Here is a 16,921-nt window from a genome sequence, read left to right on the forward strand (position 1 = left end):
AACTTTCAAGAGCAAACAAACTGCACATGTTAAAAATAGCCGAGCTAACAGAAATTTGTGAAAGCCTACAATTATCAGTTTCAGGGTCACAAGCAAGGAAGAAATCCTTAATTGAGCCCCTGGAAGCGTATGTGAAAACCTGCACATGTTTTCAAACCTGAACATGATGAACGTGCTCTCTGAGATCGCGGCGACTTTTGGTAATTCTCGCTCAAGTTGTGCAGGTTGACGACATCCTTGTTTCATTGGAAGAAGAAAGAAAACTGGAGATTTTCATTGGTCAGGAGGACCCAAAAACCCTAGTAGAAGTTACTCCATAACTCATTATCTGTTTAGTTACGTACTCGATTTGCATGACGTAATCGATCTAAATACGGGTATAATGCTCATTCCTAAGTATTTTCTTTGGAAGCCCGAAGGCATGCCAATTTTCGCTTTGTTGGATTTGAACAAACAAAGAAACGGTTAAGTACAGAGATAATTTTTCAGATGTAAACTTGATTGTCTAGAAACACGTGCTAAAAACGATCCTGTGGATAGGAATCTTCCTTATCAAGTCCAAAAAGAAACAAAAGAAGTTATAATCCTTCAATCTAATAAAATACGGGTTACACTGATAGGACGGTCAAACCAGACAATGTCAAGAAACTGTTTCCAGAGCCTGTGTGTGATTGTATTCGCATTATTTGCCTTCTATTATTTGTCTTTTTGCAACAGTGAAAAGAGTAACAAAGAAAGCCTTCCGGCGTTCTGCCCAGCTTGTAAAATTTTCGCGGGAAAATTCAGCTGAGGTTTTTAGAGGTAACTGGATTTTCAACTTGGTACACATGAAATCACAATGTACACACTTGATCACGAAGTCCGATAAGAAACAAATTTCTTTTGGGCAGCCCTTGAGGTGAATTAAGGACTAGAGTTGCGCGATGTGTAATTACATATTGATATCCTTCAGTCAAAATTTGGCGGGAAATATTTTTCGCTGGCAGTTTTTATTGCACTCTTCCGAGGCAAAGTAATTCAATTTGCTTGTAGATACCAATTTTAACTCACCTGGTTTTTCATAACTACACAATAGGCTATTAGAGCGTAAGTGTACTTTCGAAATAAACTGCCGCATTTTTATGATAGAGCCGCCCAAAAATCACAAAAATTTGGGTCAAGCTCATTAACGATTCAGCGCTGATTTTTAACACGACGTAGAAATCATCTTTTTTAAGCGACGGCCATTTATCAAATCTTGAACAACTTAGTAGGGGACAAATATTGTGTCAAACATATGAAAACTTCAGGAGGCCCTACAAAGTGTCTTCAAGGCCCATAAAAAGTTGACCGAAATTTCGATTATTTTAGGCCGCTGGAATGCCCAAAATCAGTGAATATTTATATCTCGAAGAAAAAAGAACTTCTGCGTCTGCAAATGTGACCGTTACTACTCTTTTCAGGTAGGTTTTACGCTGTGAAAATGTGGAGGTAAACGGCCGACCTCGATCTTTTGCTCGTGCCCGGTTTTCTCTGACAATAACACTTAAGGACGTTCGCGCTCATTGCTACTGCGCATCTTTTCGCACATGTCACGCATACGTCATGCATCGTAGACCACGCAGGTAAACACGATGCTAAAGGCGCAAAAATTTTCCACAAGAATGGAACATGAAAGTATGTGGCATCATGGGATAGCTGTGGACCCAGGTCTTCTCGGAAATGTCACGCAATGGCGTGACAGTGCAAATAGACAATCGCTTTGAGAACTTCGCAGCGATTTTACTCTCTTGAATGCTCGGTGACCCCCATTTTTCTTTCCTTAGATCACTTCCTTTCTTGATTTTGTCCATTTTAACAAAAAACAAAAAAAATCTGTACGTGAGAAGTTACAAATATTTGGCCTTTTATGCTCTCGCGCGACCGAAGTTTTCTTTCTTTTCTTTCTTTCGTTTTTCAAGGTCTATTTTACCTCAGAAAAAGACATCAGCTGCAAAGGTTAATTTAGTTTCTATTAGTTATGTTGAACTGAGTACGTTTACCTGATCTAAATTTCACTCATGTAGCTTTTTTATTGCTGACAGTTGTAAGCTAAGTTCGTCTTAAAGTAACGCAATCTTCTAAAAATGCACCTCATGATCTCGTAAACGAGCACGTTGACCCCCCATTTTTTTGGCCTTTTTGGCAAAAGTAGATCATTACCTTTTTGCGTGACAAGTTTAAAAAAAATCTGTACGTGGGAACGTTTTGGGTGCGAACGTCCTTAAGTCGGGACAATATACCCAGTGTTACCCAGTGTTACACGAGTTACTTGGTTTCGCCGCCATGTTGGTGGAAGAAAACAGGGGTTGGTTGAAAATGTCCTATTTGTCAGGCGTTTCAAAATTTGGAAAGCAGCCTTTCAATTGAAAATTATAAATACATTTCGTATGGTCGGTTTATTAAGATAATCCCATCGTTCATTCAGTGAATGAGGTGAGTGAGATTCGCGGGACTTTACAAGGTCTCGTAATACACGTACGTACAATGAAGTGCTTGCATCTTTATGTTCGCTTTTAGAAGATTATCGTCTCATCAGGACCTTTGTCTCCTTGGGAACCGAAAAGCACTGTATCTGGCAAAAGTACACCGAATAATCCTGAGGGAATGAGAGTTGTCGAAAAGGTAAGACAGACCATTTTGTTGGACAAGAATTAAGCGTAAACAGAAGCTCGATCACGTTGTAAAAGTCGCTTGAATCGATGATTTACATTGGGAAAGAACTTTGATGATGTTCAGTTTAGTGTTTATTTTTAACCTATTATAATTTGGAGTATTATTCAAGCATAAAGCATGGTAGGATTTGGAAAAAAACGAGAGTAGGTCGCTCTTCTAGTGAGTTCTTACACAGAGCAGTACTGTGTAATGATAATCGTATTTTTACACCAACAAGGAAGTGAGACCGAGAGAAAAAGTAGTGCTGTGGTCAAAGGTATTTGCGTCTCACCGAAATCGGTTCTTCTTCTTCTTCATTGTCATCCCCTTTTTTCCACACGTTGCAATTTAAGAGTAGGTTTTACGCGTGTCAGACAAATTGTTCGTCGAATAACGAGGCCTTCCAAGGGGTTTGAGCGACAAGCGACATTGCGTCAAAATGTGGCGACAATTTGTTAGCAAAGTACCGACAGCCGACAGAAGTTGACACGAAAGAAGCGACAATTTGCGAAAACGACAATCCATTTTTCATTTCGACAAAGCGACAACAAAAAAAACCGACAAACGAAAAACGACAGCGACAATTTCCTCCGCTGGTCAGGCGACAAAGGTGCACAAAAGGATGCGACAAGGCGACAAGACTACCCCCCTTGGAAGGCCTCAATAACCACATGCACCCCAAGCTCAGTGTGAGGGAAGCCAACATGGCCGAAAAAAACAAGGATTTGTTTGGGAAACACGATAAAAGGCTTAAGAAGATAATTATATGAAAAAATTCTCATTTAAAAAGCCTTACTTTATTGCCATTGTGAGTAGTTTTCTTCCCGTTTGCTTATTTTGCAGATCCAATACAATTTGAGCCATTTAATTTTCAATTTCTCGATTGTCCACCATATTATAAACTTCCAAGGCTGCGCACTTCATTCTTGGGAGCCCACCAAACTGTGCCAAATATCCCGAGATAAAATGATCCCATGGTCACAACTTCACATCAGAATCAATTGACAAAGATTGAATTTTCATTTCAACCCACCGTCAATTACAACACTTAGGCCCACCATTATTGGCTTGATGTGAAAGCGTTGTCAATTAATAAATGTAGGTCTAGATGTAGATCAATGCAATAGCCGTTTTGTGAGTGACCTCAGGCGGTAGTTTGTTGACTTGATTACAAGAAAACACCTTCCGAAAGACCTGTGCTTGACGCTCAATTAAGTGCCCACAACTGTTGGAGAACAAACTGAGCCCCACCGGAATAGTGGACCATAAGGACTGTATTCCCTCAGATGCTAAAAATTAAATTTCATTGGCTTCAGTGTTCTTCATGTTACATGTAGTTCTGCTAACACTGATCTTTATGCTAACAGCACAACATTAAGTTGTTCCGTCATTTGGATGGATATAAATCGTTGGCAAATTTCCTTAAATGCAACAGTTTCTGAAATGGTTCATTTGGCCACAGCCAACAAGCTTCCACTTAATGAGAAGAAAACTAAAGTTTTTACCATCTGTGACAAGGGTCTCTCCAACAGAATCCCTCATGATATGACTATTTCTGTGCAAAGCTCCTAGGTCTGGAAATTGATAGGGAACTAACATTTCAATCCCATGTTGATAAGTTATGTAGGAAACTATCCCAGCGCATTGGAATTTTAAAAAAGATTGGACATTGCCTGGAAATGAAGCATACATGTAGAGTTCTCTTTTACAATGCTATTATTAGACCAGTGATGTACATGTATTATGTAAGTGTTATCTGACCAAATTGTGATAAACATTATCTAGATCGTGTTTTAAAGCTACAAACGAGAGCAGCAAGAATCATCGTTGGTGCTGATAGTTATGCACCCTCTGTTCAGTTATTTAACAATTTTAAGTGAAATGGCTTCCTTTCTTTGAGAACGCTAAGCTATTGTAGCCAAGTGTTTTATCACATAGAAGCTTTTGCAAGGTGACATGCACAGTTATCTTACAAGTTTATTAGTATTTACCAGTTAGACTCATTCATGGCAGACTAGATCAGGGCTTGAAATTGCGACTCACTGGTCGCCAATGCGACCAAAAATTGAGTGCTGGCGACTAGATTTTCAGCACTGGTCGCCAGCTTGCGAATCACGTTTTGTATGATAACCCAGGATAAACAGTAGACAACTGTTGTATTTGAATTTTTATATGATGAAATCGTTAGGAACTGGTAGCTAGAACACGACTCACCTTTCTTTCCCCCTTAAAATAATGTATAAATACTACAAGAAAATCGGTTTCTCACATTGTTAATTAATAGCACAAATGTACTTCGATACTTCGATCACCGCGTTTACTATAGGCGCCATATGGTTTCAGCGGCTTCATGGGATCATGGGCACACTTAAAACACTGTATGCTTCTTGCCGGTTACGTGAATTTTGCGCCTGGAAGACGAAGATTCAGCAAGAAGGTTAATTGAAAATTTAAATCCATCGTGAGTTGTGAATGCTGAAAACGTAGATTTAGCCATATTACCGAAGAACCTCCTCGGGACTAGCTTGATATTGATAATATATTGGTAATGAAACTAGACATCGCATAATGAGTTTGAAATTTGCATGGAACCTTCAAAAAGCAACCTGTACCCTTAACGTAAAGTGGGTTGGAGAATTTGTCCCCTCTGTTAGAAAGCGAACACCAGAAAAATTGACTGCCCAAGGTGATTAAGAAATGGAGATAAATACCGGTAGAAAAGTACGTTAAGAAACCAAGTTCCTCTGATTCTAGAGGCTACTGAAACTGTATATGAGCCGCTCCTGCCGCTCCTTTTATTTTATCTCGGTCAGAGAATGGTACGAGCATTGTGGTTGTGTGGGGGCCTAGGCCGAGCAATTGTTGTATTGCGTTTAGTCGCGATAAAGGTAAGTTGCTTGCCACACAAGCTGCAGGAGAATAAGGAACTAGAGGTGAAAAGCAAGGATAATGGACCCATGTTTGCCTTGCTATGGAAAACATGGACTGTGCTTCGCTCCATTTCAATTAACCTTAAAGAACACCATCACTAAACTAAGCCGAAAACAACAATGGCTTTAGAGATCTTTCTCATGCTGTTGTTGTTGTTTTTTTTTTTTTTTGTGCTATTTAATAATTAAGACTTTCCTTGCATGCAAAGTTGGCGACCAAAATTTATGATCTGGCGACCAAATTTTCCCCATTAGTCGCCAGCGGGCACCTGAGCGAAAAAGTTAATTTCAAGCCCTGTAGATATGCTAAATTTAACACACAATGTAGCCTGTCCTTGAGTGAAATGAAAAACAGAAGGTGGAAGAACATTTAGTGTGACTGCATTCCAGGAATGGAATAAGCTACCTCCTCAAATGAGAAAAGCAGAGACTCTTTATGCAGTGTTTAAAAAAAAAAAAATTAAAAAAAGAGGTTGTCCCTATTTCAAAAGCCGGGCAACTTAACCAGTAAAATTAATGGTGGTTGCCCTGATAAATGCTTTGTGGTCTATTGGGAAATTGAATCACATGGTGTTGGAGCTTGTGTGGGCCTTACATGTAGTTCCAAGTGTGTGCCTGGTATTTCTTTTGTGGAATTCTGGGTTTAAGTTTTAGCATTTTCAAAATTAAAGGGAGTTTTCGATCTTCATCGCAAGCTACACTTGAATTTTCCTATCTGACAATTTTTTGTAAAAGTCACTGGGCCCACATATATTCAAAACATGGAAAAATGCTCAACTTTGGCAAATTAAAAATTGTTAACTTCAAATTACTATCAGACACTGACAACAGAAAACCATTGAGAGAGTCTGGTGCTGCTTATGTAATACATTTTCTTTTTTTTTTATTTTTGGCTGCATTGTCCTTTGTTGTTGTTTTTTTTTTCTGGACAACCAACCTTTTCATTTTACCAAAAAGTAGTCGCCCGGTAAATCTTCTAGTCGTCTAGGATGACTCAGGGGTGCTGCTAATTTCAAGCAGACTTTTAAATTTCCTCTTTGGAACAGGATTTTTAAAGATCAGCAATTTTAAAATCATGTTTCATTGTAAATGAGGGCAGCTTTTTGAAGACCGAGGTCACAGTTTTTCGCTATACGGACCTACCCTTAGCTGGTAAATAACTTATTAATTTTTTTTCCTCTCTGAAATCACTTTTTTTAGTTGTTGACTCGCATTGCACTTGATAGTGGATGTAGCATTAAAGCGACTTACAAACTGAATGTTTCAAAAAGAGTTTTTTTTTTACAATCCTCTTGTTTAATTGAAAGTAACTTCTTTATGTAAATGGATTCGGTGTCGGAAAAAAATGGAAATGTAACCTTGGACATCACACATGCTCATGCAACCAAGGCTGGGTCATACCGCCACCGTAAGTGAGCTGGATGAGAAAATTACAGTGGGGTGTACGCCCGCTTTCGGAACCAATCATTGCAGGATTTGTTGAATTCCACCCACTCATGCACTGAGAAAAAATAATAACAGTTACGATCGCGAACGGCCAACTATGTACAAAGTCCTATTAACTAATAAAGGGGCATGAAGATGACTTATAGTACATCTAAGAATTTAATATTCTCCTCATTTTTTACACTATTGCTTTCATTCTCGCTTGGCCTCTTAGCCATCTTTCAATGCTTCACGAATGTTTTTTAAGTTTGCCAACACAAAGGAGGCGTGACTGTGGTTGGACGACTGAGTCAGTGCACTCATGTCGGGAGACCCAGAGGAACAAAAAAAAATTGTTGTTGACAATCTACAGTCCACTAAAAACAAGGAACAAGACCAATATTCTCTGAGCGGTCCGGATTTTGCATTATGGGCCACTAAGATGGACTGGTCGTGAAGCAGCGTATATGGGTTGCCAAACTGTTCCCATTTTCTGTTTTCATTTTCTCTGACATAAAAAGAAAGTGCAAGAAATGATTGTTTTTCATTTAGTCATGTCGGTCGGAGTTCCAGTATGAATTTTACTTTCCAGAACCGTTAGCAGAAGAAAACAAAGAGGAAAGACTCAAGGAATACATTGTAGAAAACCCTCTGCAAGAGAGAGAATGTGATAAAAACCTTGTGGAACTACTAGCTTGTTCAGTCTGTACTGGGGAAACCAATCACAATTCTCCTTTTCATCTTGGACCAGTTTGCCTACATAATAAAAGTGAATTAATAACTACTTATCTCGATTTTGAGGTTGGAAAAAGGAATGGCTTATCACTGAAAATGATTCAACTTTGAATGAAATGCTCAAAGAAGACATTGGATTTGAACCTTTTCCTTGCGATATAGCTCCAAACTACTTCACAAGTTCAGGCAATAATTATGAAAAAAGATCTGGGAACTCTGATAAATCAGAGGCTGGTGAGGATACTGTACAGTAATCTTTATGGAAACCTTTTGCAGAATTTTCCTTCAGAGGAACTTTGACAAGGAAAAAGGGGCTTCCCTGTTAAATACACGTAATTAAATATGTAAATTTAAAACTATAAAAAAGATAAAAATTCGGTACTCTGGGTGCAATTAAAAACTTACAATGTAAAAGTGGGATACAGTTGTATTTTGTTGGATCCACCGAAATTCGTCAGCAGCAATGCAAATTTGAATGTTAAGAAGGGTTATGTAATGGTCTCGAGGGCGCTAAGATGGTGTCCTACAATGTAGATGCTGGCTAATTCAAAGCCGTTGTCTCTGCTCAAAGACAGCTTACGTGATCTTATCTCAATTGCCTCCCTTATGTGGCGTTTGAATGTGTTATTCTCCGTGGCAAGAACTTTAAATTGTTTTGCTGGAATCCACTGAATGACCTGTGAGCTTGCGATGTTCATGAACTGTCAGCTGACGAATTTACAGTATATTCCTAGAAAGATGTTCGGTGGCTCCGAACGAAATATCCCACTTTTTAAGTTTTTAATTGCGCTCCAAGTACTGAAATTTATATATTTTATCGTTTTAAATCATGATTCCAGAGGAAGAAAACTATATTTTTTTGTTCTAAATATGTAAATATTTTTCTCACCATTTTCATGGTATTTTGTGTGATATCAAGCTTGTGACGCAAACATTATTTACCAAAGTTAGAAGGCATTAATATATTTTCTCTTTAATCTGCATTTATTTGTCCAGTGGCCACTTATAGATTTTATTTGTCAGTGGGGAGCCTCTCGGGCCTTAAAGGGTTAACAACCTCTAGGTTTACTCAAAAACATTAATACCACAGAACACTGACCAGATTTTAGTTGCTTATTAACTGCTTGACTGCTGTTTAGCTGGAGCATGTTATCCACATCATAACGTGCCATGCCAGGAAAAGAAATTACAACTTTGTGTTTTCAAAATAAATGTATGACTTTTGTGTGACCATAAATGGAAAAGTTCCTTGTGGGTGTAACAGAGTAAATCACTAAGTGACTTAAAGGCTGCGAAGGATGATTTTCACGTCTGCATTCTATCCTTATGATATTATGTACATGTAAGAGTCACAAAGCATCATTTACTGTTTTAGCACCATTAGAGTGGGCCGGCGTAGATTCGTTAATTACAGTATGTCCTTTGGAGGTTACTTACTGTAAGTTACTCCTTTAAAAAATCGATACTCCAACATTGCTATGAGATATTAAAACTTAATGTTGAATTCCTTGTTGTCTCAGTAACAGATCCTGTGTAATCTTCTTGATCACTGTGGGTATGGATTATATATTTCTACCTCAAAAAATGCAAAGTTAAAGCAGAGTGAACGCTATTTAAACAAGGTATGGAATGTGTTTGTTGCATTATGAATGTGATTCATGAGAACACATTGCACTTCTTTTGGATGGTTCACATTCATTTCACCGATGTATAAATGAAAAGTCTGCCCCTAAAATGTTATGTTAGAGTCTTTTTAAGTGTGCTTAAAAGGACACCCAACACTGGAAGCCATCCGTTGAATTCATAAATCGAGCAAGCAGTCCTTTGTGCAAACCCATTCACACCTACAGTAAAGTGCCTCCCATTGACAAGTATTTTATTTGGCGTTAGCCATGCAGAGTAAAAATAAATAATCCTCACTCCTAGGGGTCAGTTGGTTAAACCATAGTGAAATATACATGTACATCCATATTAAATTGCACATGATACAGTTAAAAATATTATTTTTAACTGTGTCATGTGCAATTTAATATGATTCAAGAGGTACACTAGTTCCTTACAATGCTTTTCTTCTATTTCAAAATGCTCCATTCCCTCCTATTTACACCCAGTGCGTGCTACATGTACACTTACCAAATGCCCTTGCGTTGCCAATGCATTTCTACGCATTTGATTACCAATCAACCACCCTCATGTTTTCTATGTTTATCTAGTGAACAGTTTGGGATATGGCATCTGTTCCAGCTCCAGCTTCTTTTGCCTCGTCAAAGGAGACGACCAACTATGCCCGTCTATGCCGGCTTCTAGTGGATGTGGGAACCCAGGCCCTGAGAGACACCTTTGACACAATACACCCATCAGCTACTCTTCCCAAGGTTTTGTCCTTAGCTCACCCTACATTGCTGTTTCTGAAAAAGAAAGTTTTGAATCCCACACAATGGGGAAAGCTGTACCCAACTCATCCTTCATCTGTGTCATCAGCCAGCTTTGACATTACACTTCTGATGGTACTGCTGAGAAATATATGCAGTCTCACTCCTCCTTCCAGTACTGGAAGTTGGGACAAGCTTCCTCTCCCTGGTGATAACAGTCGTGAGGCAAACATAGCGAGGATCAAGTATTACAGAAACCAAGTTTATGCTCATGCAAGCCAAGCTTCTGTTGATGATGCAACATTCAATATGTTATGGCAGGATATAAGTTATGCCCTACTTGGCCTTGGATCTGGAGCAACTTATTTCAGTGTGATCATCTGCTTGAAGACTGAGTGCATGGATCCTGTTGTTGAGGAGCATTATCAAAAGTTGCTGAAGGAGTGGAAGATAGATGATGAGAGTACAAAGGAAAAGCTTGAAAGTTTAGAAGGTATGCCTGACCTTAAAAATGAGTGAGATATCTAATTGACCTCATCGTTGTGGATGGCTTTCTTTAAGTGTGGTTTCCAGTGGTTTATGGTTGGACTACACAATTGCATTGTTTCTTTCAAAGATGTACCGGTACTGGTCAAATTTCTTGCACACATAGTCTATAAAATTGAGCTACATGTGTACATGTAGTTTTCTGTTTGTGCATAGTGACAGTTTAGGTCATCTAATAAGAACTGAAAAGCACTGGGTGCTTTTGATGCAAGAGGGTTGCACCTGTAGTCCAGTTTGAGCAGCATCACACTGAATTACTGCTGGTTTAGTCACACCATAAGGGGCTAACATAATGCACATGCAATAATAATTTCTTGACACAGGCCATAGCTGCAGTATTGGCAGATAGCCAACATTGGTTAGCCTTTTTTTAGTTGTCTTCTATCAGACAAAGTTAAATATAGCTATTAGTGTCATTCTAAGGAGGGAATGAATGAAGGGAAGGGGCCAATATTAAACCAAACCAGTAAAAACCCAATGTCAATCTCTTTATTGACTCATTTATCTTGCTTTTTGTTCGACTCCAGAAATGCTAAAGCAGTGGAAATCAAATGAAGACAGCACCAAGGACATGATTGGAGAAGTACAAGGTGTGTTGATTAATTGAATAGAACAAGCACCATAGATGTACATTGTGATTTATAGTAATGGCTGAAGAACTACCTGTAGAAATCTCAATAGTGCATCTACCTGACTTAAGATTGACTAGTATTACTCTTCCATAAAACTGTGTATCAATAATACTGAAATCAAGATTATGGAATTGCAATTACGGAATTTTAGATTTTTGAGCACTGAGAGAAATGGAGTACAGATGTTGTCTTCTTGTTTTCGCCGTGGCAGATTTAAATAGTTTGGAAGGAACTAAACCAGGATTACAGAACCGTACTTCGAATACAGGGCCCGGTTGTTCTGAAGCCGATTAACTTGATCCAGCGTAAACTTTTGTTTCATGTTTTCAACGTGCTGGTGAAAGTTTCCTTTGCTTATTTGTGTTTTTCAAGATTCACTTCTTCTAATGTAACGTTTTACCGAATATCAGCCTTGAACAGCATTTGGGAGTAGAGAATAAAACTCCTTTGTTAATTTTAAAACTGAGATTAGCGTTAATCGGCTTTTGAACAACTGGCCCAGGATGATAAGTTGTTGAACTGTGATTTTTAATTAGTTTTGCGGATGATTTAAGGCTGATCTTGTAATTTTTGGATGAATGGAGTTTAAGGAAGCAAGTAAAACTGTGGGATTTGAATAAAGTCTCCTTCAAAAAATAAATAAATAAATAATCTCGTATCTTGATAACCGGCTAATAGGGCTTTGTTGTCTGCATTTGCAAATTTAGTAGCATTAATGAGTTTTTACAACAAACAACTTCAAGTTACAATGGTAATCTCTCGCCATTTTCCGAAGTTTACCTCTAGTTGAAGTTCACGGTAACTGGACAATTTGTGTTAACTGTTTGCGCATTCCACGGATATGCCCTTATAGGCGCCTTGTCTTTAATAGTTCTGTGTGTTACGAAAAATAGTATTGCGTGACAAGCGTTACTTTCTAGACGCTTCGCGAGAGTTCGTAGTTTGTTTATTTTTAGGTTCGTGCGTAAGCGTTTCTAAATCGGTGTGTTTTGTAATCTTTCTATAATTAGATTCATTACTAATTTAGAAAGTTCTAGAAGTTTATTGTCAGAGTATATAAGTAGACGAGTCCAAGCGGAGTGTTTTTCTAACTAGTTTTTCACAAGCGAAGAGAGTTGGCGTTGGCCGTGTTTAGTCAAGTGTGACAGAAGCTGTGTTTATTCAAGTTGGCGGAGGCCGTGTAAGTTTATGGAGTACGTGTTATTTGGAGTTTACTTCGTGGAAACTACGTTCATTTTGGAATAAATCTTCTTGTTGTTGTTCCGACAACCCTGCGTTCAGTTTAGTTTGCAAACTACCTTTCCTCAAAACATTCGAACTCGTAACATTGGGGGCCTGTCCGGGAGAGGAATTCATTTGTTTGCGACTACAGAAACCAGGAAAGGATCACAACTTGGAAGGAAGTAGCTGCGCTGTGAAAAAAGTTGTAGCGAGTGAAAGAGCCGTGGAATTTTAGTGCTGTGGAAATGGAGAAATTTATTCAGCTTGGCGAAAAGTTTGGTCTGGAAGGAGCAAAGCTGCTCGAGTTTGTAGAGAAGCAACAAAAGTTAGAACAAGAAAGAAGGAGGGAAGAGGAAGAAAAAGAAGAAAAACGAAGACAATTGGAGGAAGAAAAACAAGAAAAACGAAGACAATTGGAGGAAGAAAGAGAAGAAAAACGTAGGCGGTTTGAAGAAGAAAAAGAAGAGAAACGTCGATTACTTGAAGAAGATAAAAGAAGAGAAGACGAAGAGAGAGAAACTAGGCGACAAGAACGCGAACTAAGAAAATTGGAGATGGAAGCCGAGCTGTTGAAACAGAAAGAGGCTATTGAAGCGGCAAAAAGAGAACATGAGCTGGAGATTGCACGTTTGGCTGTGGAGAACGCTGACGGACGTCCTGAAGTGAGAGAGGATCGGGCTAAGGCACCTAAACTCCCCTCGTTTGTTGATGGTAAAGACGATTTGGACGCGTATTTGCAGAGGTTCGAGAGATTTGCCGAGACAGCTAAGTGGAAAAGAGATGGATGGGCATCGAAGCTCAGTGCTCTGTTGTCTGGACGGGCACTAGAAGTGTATTCACGTCTATCGGAGGACGCAGCTAAGAATTATGACAGGGTAAAGATTGCGTTAATGAAGAGATATGACCTTACCGAAGACGGCTATCGTCGAAAATTTAGGGCATCCAAACCAGAAGTTGACGAAAGTCCGGAGCAGTTTATTGTGCGACTGGACAGATACCTGTTACGGTGGCTAGAGCTTTCGGATACTGCGCGAAGCTTTGATGGTCTTAAGGACTTGATCGTGAAAGAACAATTTATTGACTCTTGCCCTAAGGATTTGGCAATTCACCTGCGAGAAAGGGCACCTGAAACTCTAGCAAAGATTGCGAAGATCGCTGACCAGTACTTGGAGGCTCATGGTAAACATTTGTTCAGCTCAGCGAGCAGAAAGCCAACAGTGCAGCCTGAGAGGGAAGAGGCGAAGAACATGCAGATTAATCCACCAGCTCTGCATTGCTTTAAGTGCAACACCCGAGGTCATAAAGCTGTCAACTGCCCAACCCTAACAAGAAAGTGTTTCCTATGTGGTAAGCAGGGACATGAAGCTAGAAACTGTCGATCAGGTGGACGCAGATCAGGAGGACAAAGTAAGGATGGTAATCCTGTGGAGCGTGGTCAAGTGAGTGCCAGTTGTTTAGTTCAGCCACCTGAGGTTAAACCTACTGATGAAGAAATTAAGGCCTGTATTAAAGATGATAAGTTGTTGTTAGCCTGTGGTAAGAAGATTCCATTGTTGAGTAGTGCTTGTATTGAACCGTTGACTGGAGTGAGAAGTAAAATGCCTGTCGTGAAAGGTAGAGTTGGAGAGACGCCCGTTGATGTTCTGAGAGATACTGGTTGTAGTGGAATTGTAGTAAAGAGGGACCTTGTGTCGGAGAATCAGTTTACTGGCGAATTTAATGTTATGCTGCTCATTGACAATACGGCAAGGAAAGTTCCCATCGCAAAGATTGATGTTGATGCACCTTATCTCAAGGGCCAAGTGGAAGCGCAGTGTCTCCCCGATGCTGTTTATGATTTAATTATTGGTAATGTACCAGGCGCAAGAGCCGCTGACGACCCAGACCCAAGCTGGCAAGTTTCTGTACAAGAAGCTTGTGCTGTAACCACGAGAAGTCAAGTTAAGAAAGCTGGAGAACATATTCCGTTGAAGGTACCAGATACCAAAGAAAGTCCTGTAGTTGATAGAGAAAAGCTCAAGCAAATGCAGCGTGATGACGAGAGCCTACAGAAATTTTGGGAGAAAGATGACGTAGTTGTGAGAGGCCAGGCTGAGATTTCATTTGAAGTGAAAGGTGGAGTTCTGTACCGCGTCTACAAGCACCCTTATGTGAACGGAGGTAAACTCCTGAAGCAGGTTATGGTTCCTGTGCAGCTGAGAAGTCGAATAATGGAACTAGCGCACGGATCGATCATGGGAGGTCACATGGGAATAAAGAAAACGACTGATAAGATTCAAAGCGCTTTCTATTGGCCAGGCATTCAAGGGGACGTGACCCGTTATTGCAAGTCCTGCGATGTATGTCAGAAGACAGTTAACAAGGGTTCCGTACCGAAGGTTCCCCTAGAGAAGATGCCATTAATTGACAAGCCATTTAAGAGAGTAGCAATCGACCTGGTTGGACCTATTGTTCCCCCGAGTGAGGACGGTCATAGATATATATTGACATTGGTCGACTTTGCAACTCGTTACCCTGAAGCTGTCCCGCTGAAGAACATTGATACTGAGACTGTGGCAGAAGCGTTGGTGGATATCTTTAGTCGTTTGGGAGTGCCTGAAGAGATCTTAAGCGACCTTGGTACCCAGTTCGTCTCTGAGTGTATGAAGGAAGTGACGCGGCTTTTGAGCATTAAACAGCTCACCACGACTCCTTATCATCCTATGTGTAATGGCCTGACGGAAAAGTTTAATGGAACAATGAAGAGTATGTTAAAGAGATTGTGCAGCGAACAGCCAAGGCAGTGGCATCGCTATATTAACCCGTTGCTGTTTGCATATCGTGAAGTTCCCCAGGAGTCTACTGGTTTTTCGCCGTTTGAGTTGCTGTATGGAAGGGCTGTCAGAGGACCGATGTTTATTCTCAAAGAGCTTCGGACGAAAGAGCTGGAGGAGCCTGAAGTAAAGAACAGCTATCAGTATGTGTTTGAGCTACGCGAGAAGCTTGAAGATACCCTCAAACTGGCGCACACCGAGCTTCAGAAAGCCCAGAATAAAGGCAAGCATTATTACGACCGAAAGACTAAAGTCAGGAAGTTTGTACCTGGAGACAAAGTGTTAGTGCTGCTACCGACCGACCACAACAAGCTCCTAATGCAGTGGAAAGGTCCATTTGAGGTTAGTGCTGTAGTTGGTCTCAATGATTATAGAGTGAGAGTCAAAGGAAAAGAGAGAGTTTACCATGCTAATCTACTGAAGAAGTATTTTGAGCGAGAGGATCCTGTTTCCGTTGGAGCAGTTGCTAGTGAAACGAACGCTAACATTTGTACGAACGAACATGTTGAGAGTGAAGTAGAAGAAGTTGACCCTGTGGATAGTATTGATTTTCTGGAGATTGGTGGTTATGTCGCGAAAGAGTCAGTCAATGATGTGACCATAGGAGATAACCTTTCTGATGAGCAAAGAGCAGAGTTCATGGACCTTGCAAATGAGTTTCAAAGCTTGTTCACAGAAGCCCCAGGCACAACAAGTTTGGCTCAGCATCATATCAAGCTTACATCCGACCAACCAGTTAGATCAAGACCATACCCAGTACCGTATAGCTTAAGAGAATCGCTGAAGAAGGATATTACAGACATGATGAAGATGGGAGTCATAAGAGAATCAAGTTCGCCGTATGCTTCGCCTGTTGTAGTTGTTAAGAAAAAAGACAACTCAAATCGTGTGTGCGTGGACTATCGTAAACTGAACAAGTTAACCGTGTTTGATCCTGAGCCTATGCCAACTGCTGAGCATTTGTTCCAGAAGTTGAATGGTGACAAGTATTTGAGCAGATTATCTAAGCAGAGTAGAGGAATAACTTAAGAGACACTGGACTGCCTCCTCAGTGGTACTATCTAACTAATTTTTCGTTGTTAGTAGAAATTTAGGAAATTTCTTCTCAAGAGGGGGTTATGTTACGACAAATAGTATTGCGTGACAAGCGTTACTTTCTAGACGCTTCGCGAGAGTTCGTAGTTTGTTTATTTTTAGGTTCGTGCGTAAGCGTTTCTAAATCGGTGTGTTTTGTAATCTTTCTATAATTAGATTCATTACTAATTTAGAAAGTTCTAGAAGTTTATTGTCAGAGTATATAAGTAGACGAGTCCAAGCGGAGTGTTTTTCTAACTAGTTTTTCACAAGCGAAGAGAGTTGGCGTTGGCCGTGTTTAGTCAAGTGTGACAGAAGCTGTGTTTATTCAAGTTGGCGGAGGCCGTGTAAGTTTATCGAGTACGTGTTATTTAGAGTTTACTTCGTGGAAACTACGTTCATTTTGGAATAAATCTTCTTGTTGTTGTTCCGACAACCCTGCGTTCAGTTTAGTTTGCAAACTACCTTTCCTCAAAACATTCGAACTCGTAACACTGTGA

At 39.9% G+C, this 16,921-nt stretch overlaps 1 protein-coding gene across 1 annotated transcript in view; it reads left to right on the forward strand.

The window, feature by feature from the left end:
* Positions 1 to 2,122: 2,122 nt before the first annotated feature.
* LOC138030537 (E3 ubiquitin-protein ligase DZIP3-like) overlaps positions 2,123 to 16,921 on the forward strand; it is a 36,772-nt gene continuing 21,973 nt past the window's right edge. Inside the window, exons 1-4 of the mRNA XM_068878434.1 lie at positions 2,123 to 2,454; positions 2,539 to 2,643; positions 9,977 to 10,628; positions 11,209 to 11,271. Coding sequence (XP_068734535.1) covers positions 9,992 to 10,628; positions 11,209 to 11,271 — 700 coding nt within the window. The 5' untranslated portion in view covers positions 2,123 to 2,454; positions 2,539 to 2,643; positions 9,977 to 9,991. The remainder of the gene's footprint in view (positions 2,455 to 2,538; positions 2,644 to 9,976; positions 10,629 to 11,208; positions 11,272 to 16,921) is intronic.

This window comes from Montipora capricornis, chromosome 13 (assembly GCF_036669925.1).
Source record: "Montipora capricornis isolate CH-2021 chromosome 13, ASM3666992v2, whole genome shotgun sequence".
Lineage (NCBI taxonomy): Eukaryota > Metazoa > Cnidaria > Anthozoa > Scleractinia > Acroporidae > Montipora > Montipora capricornis.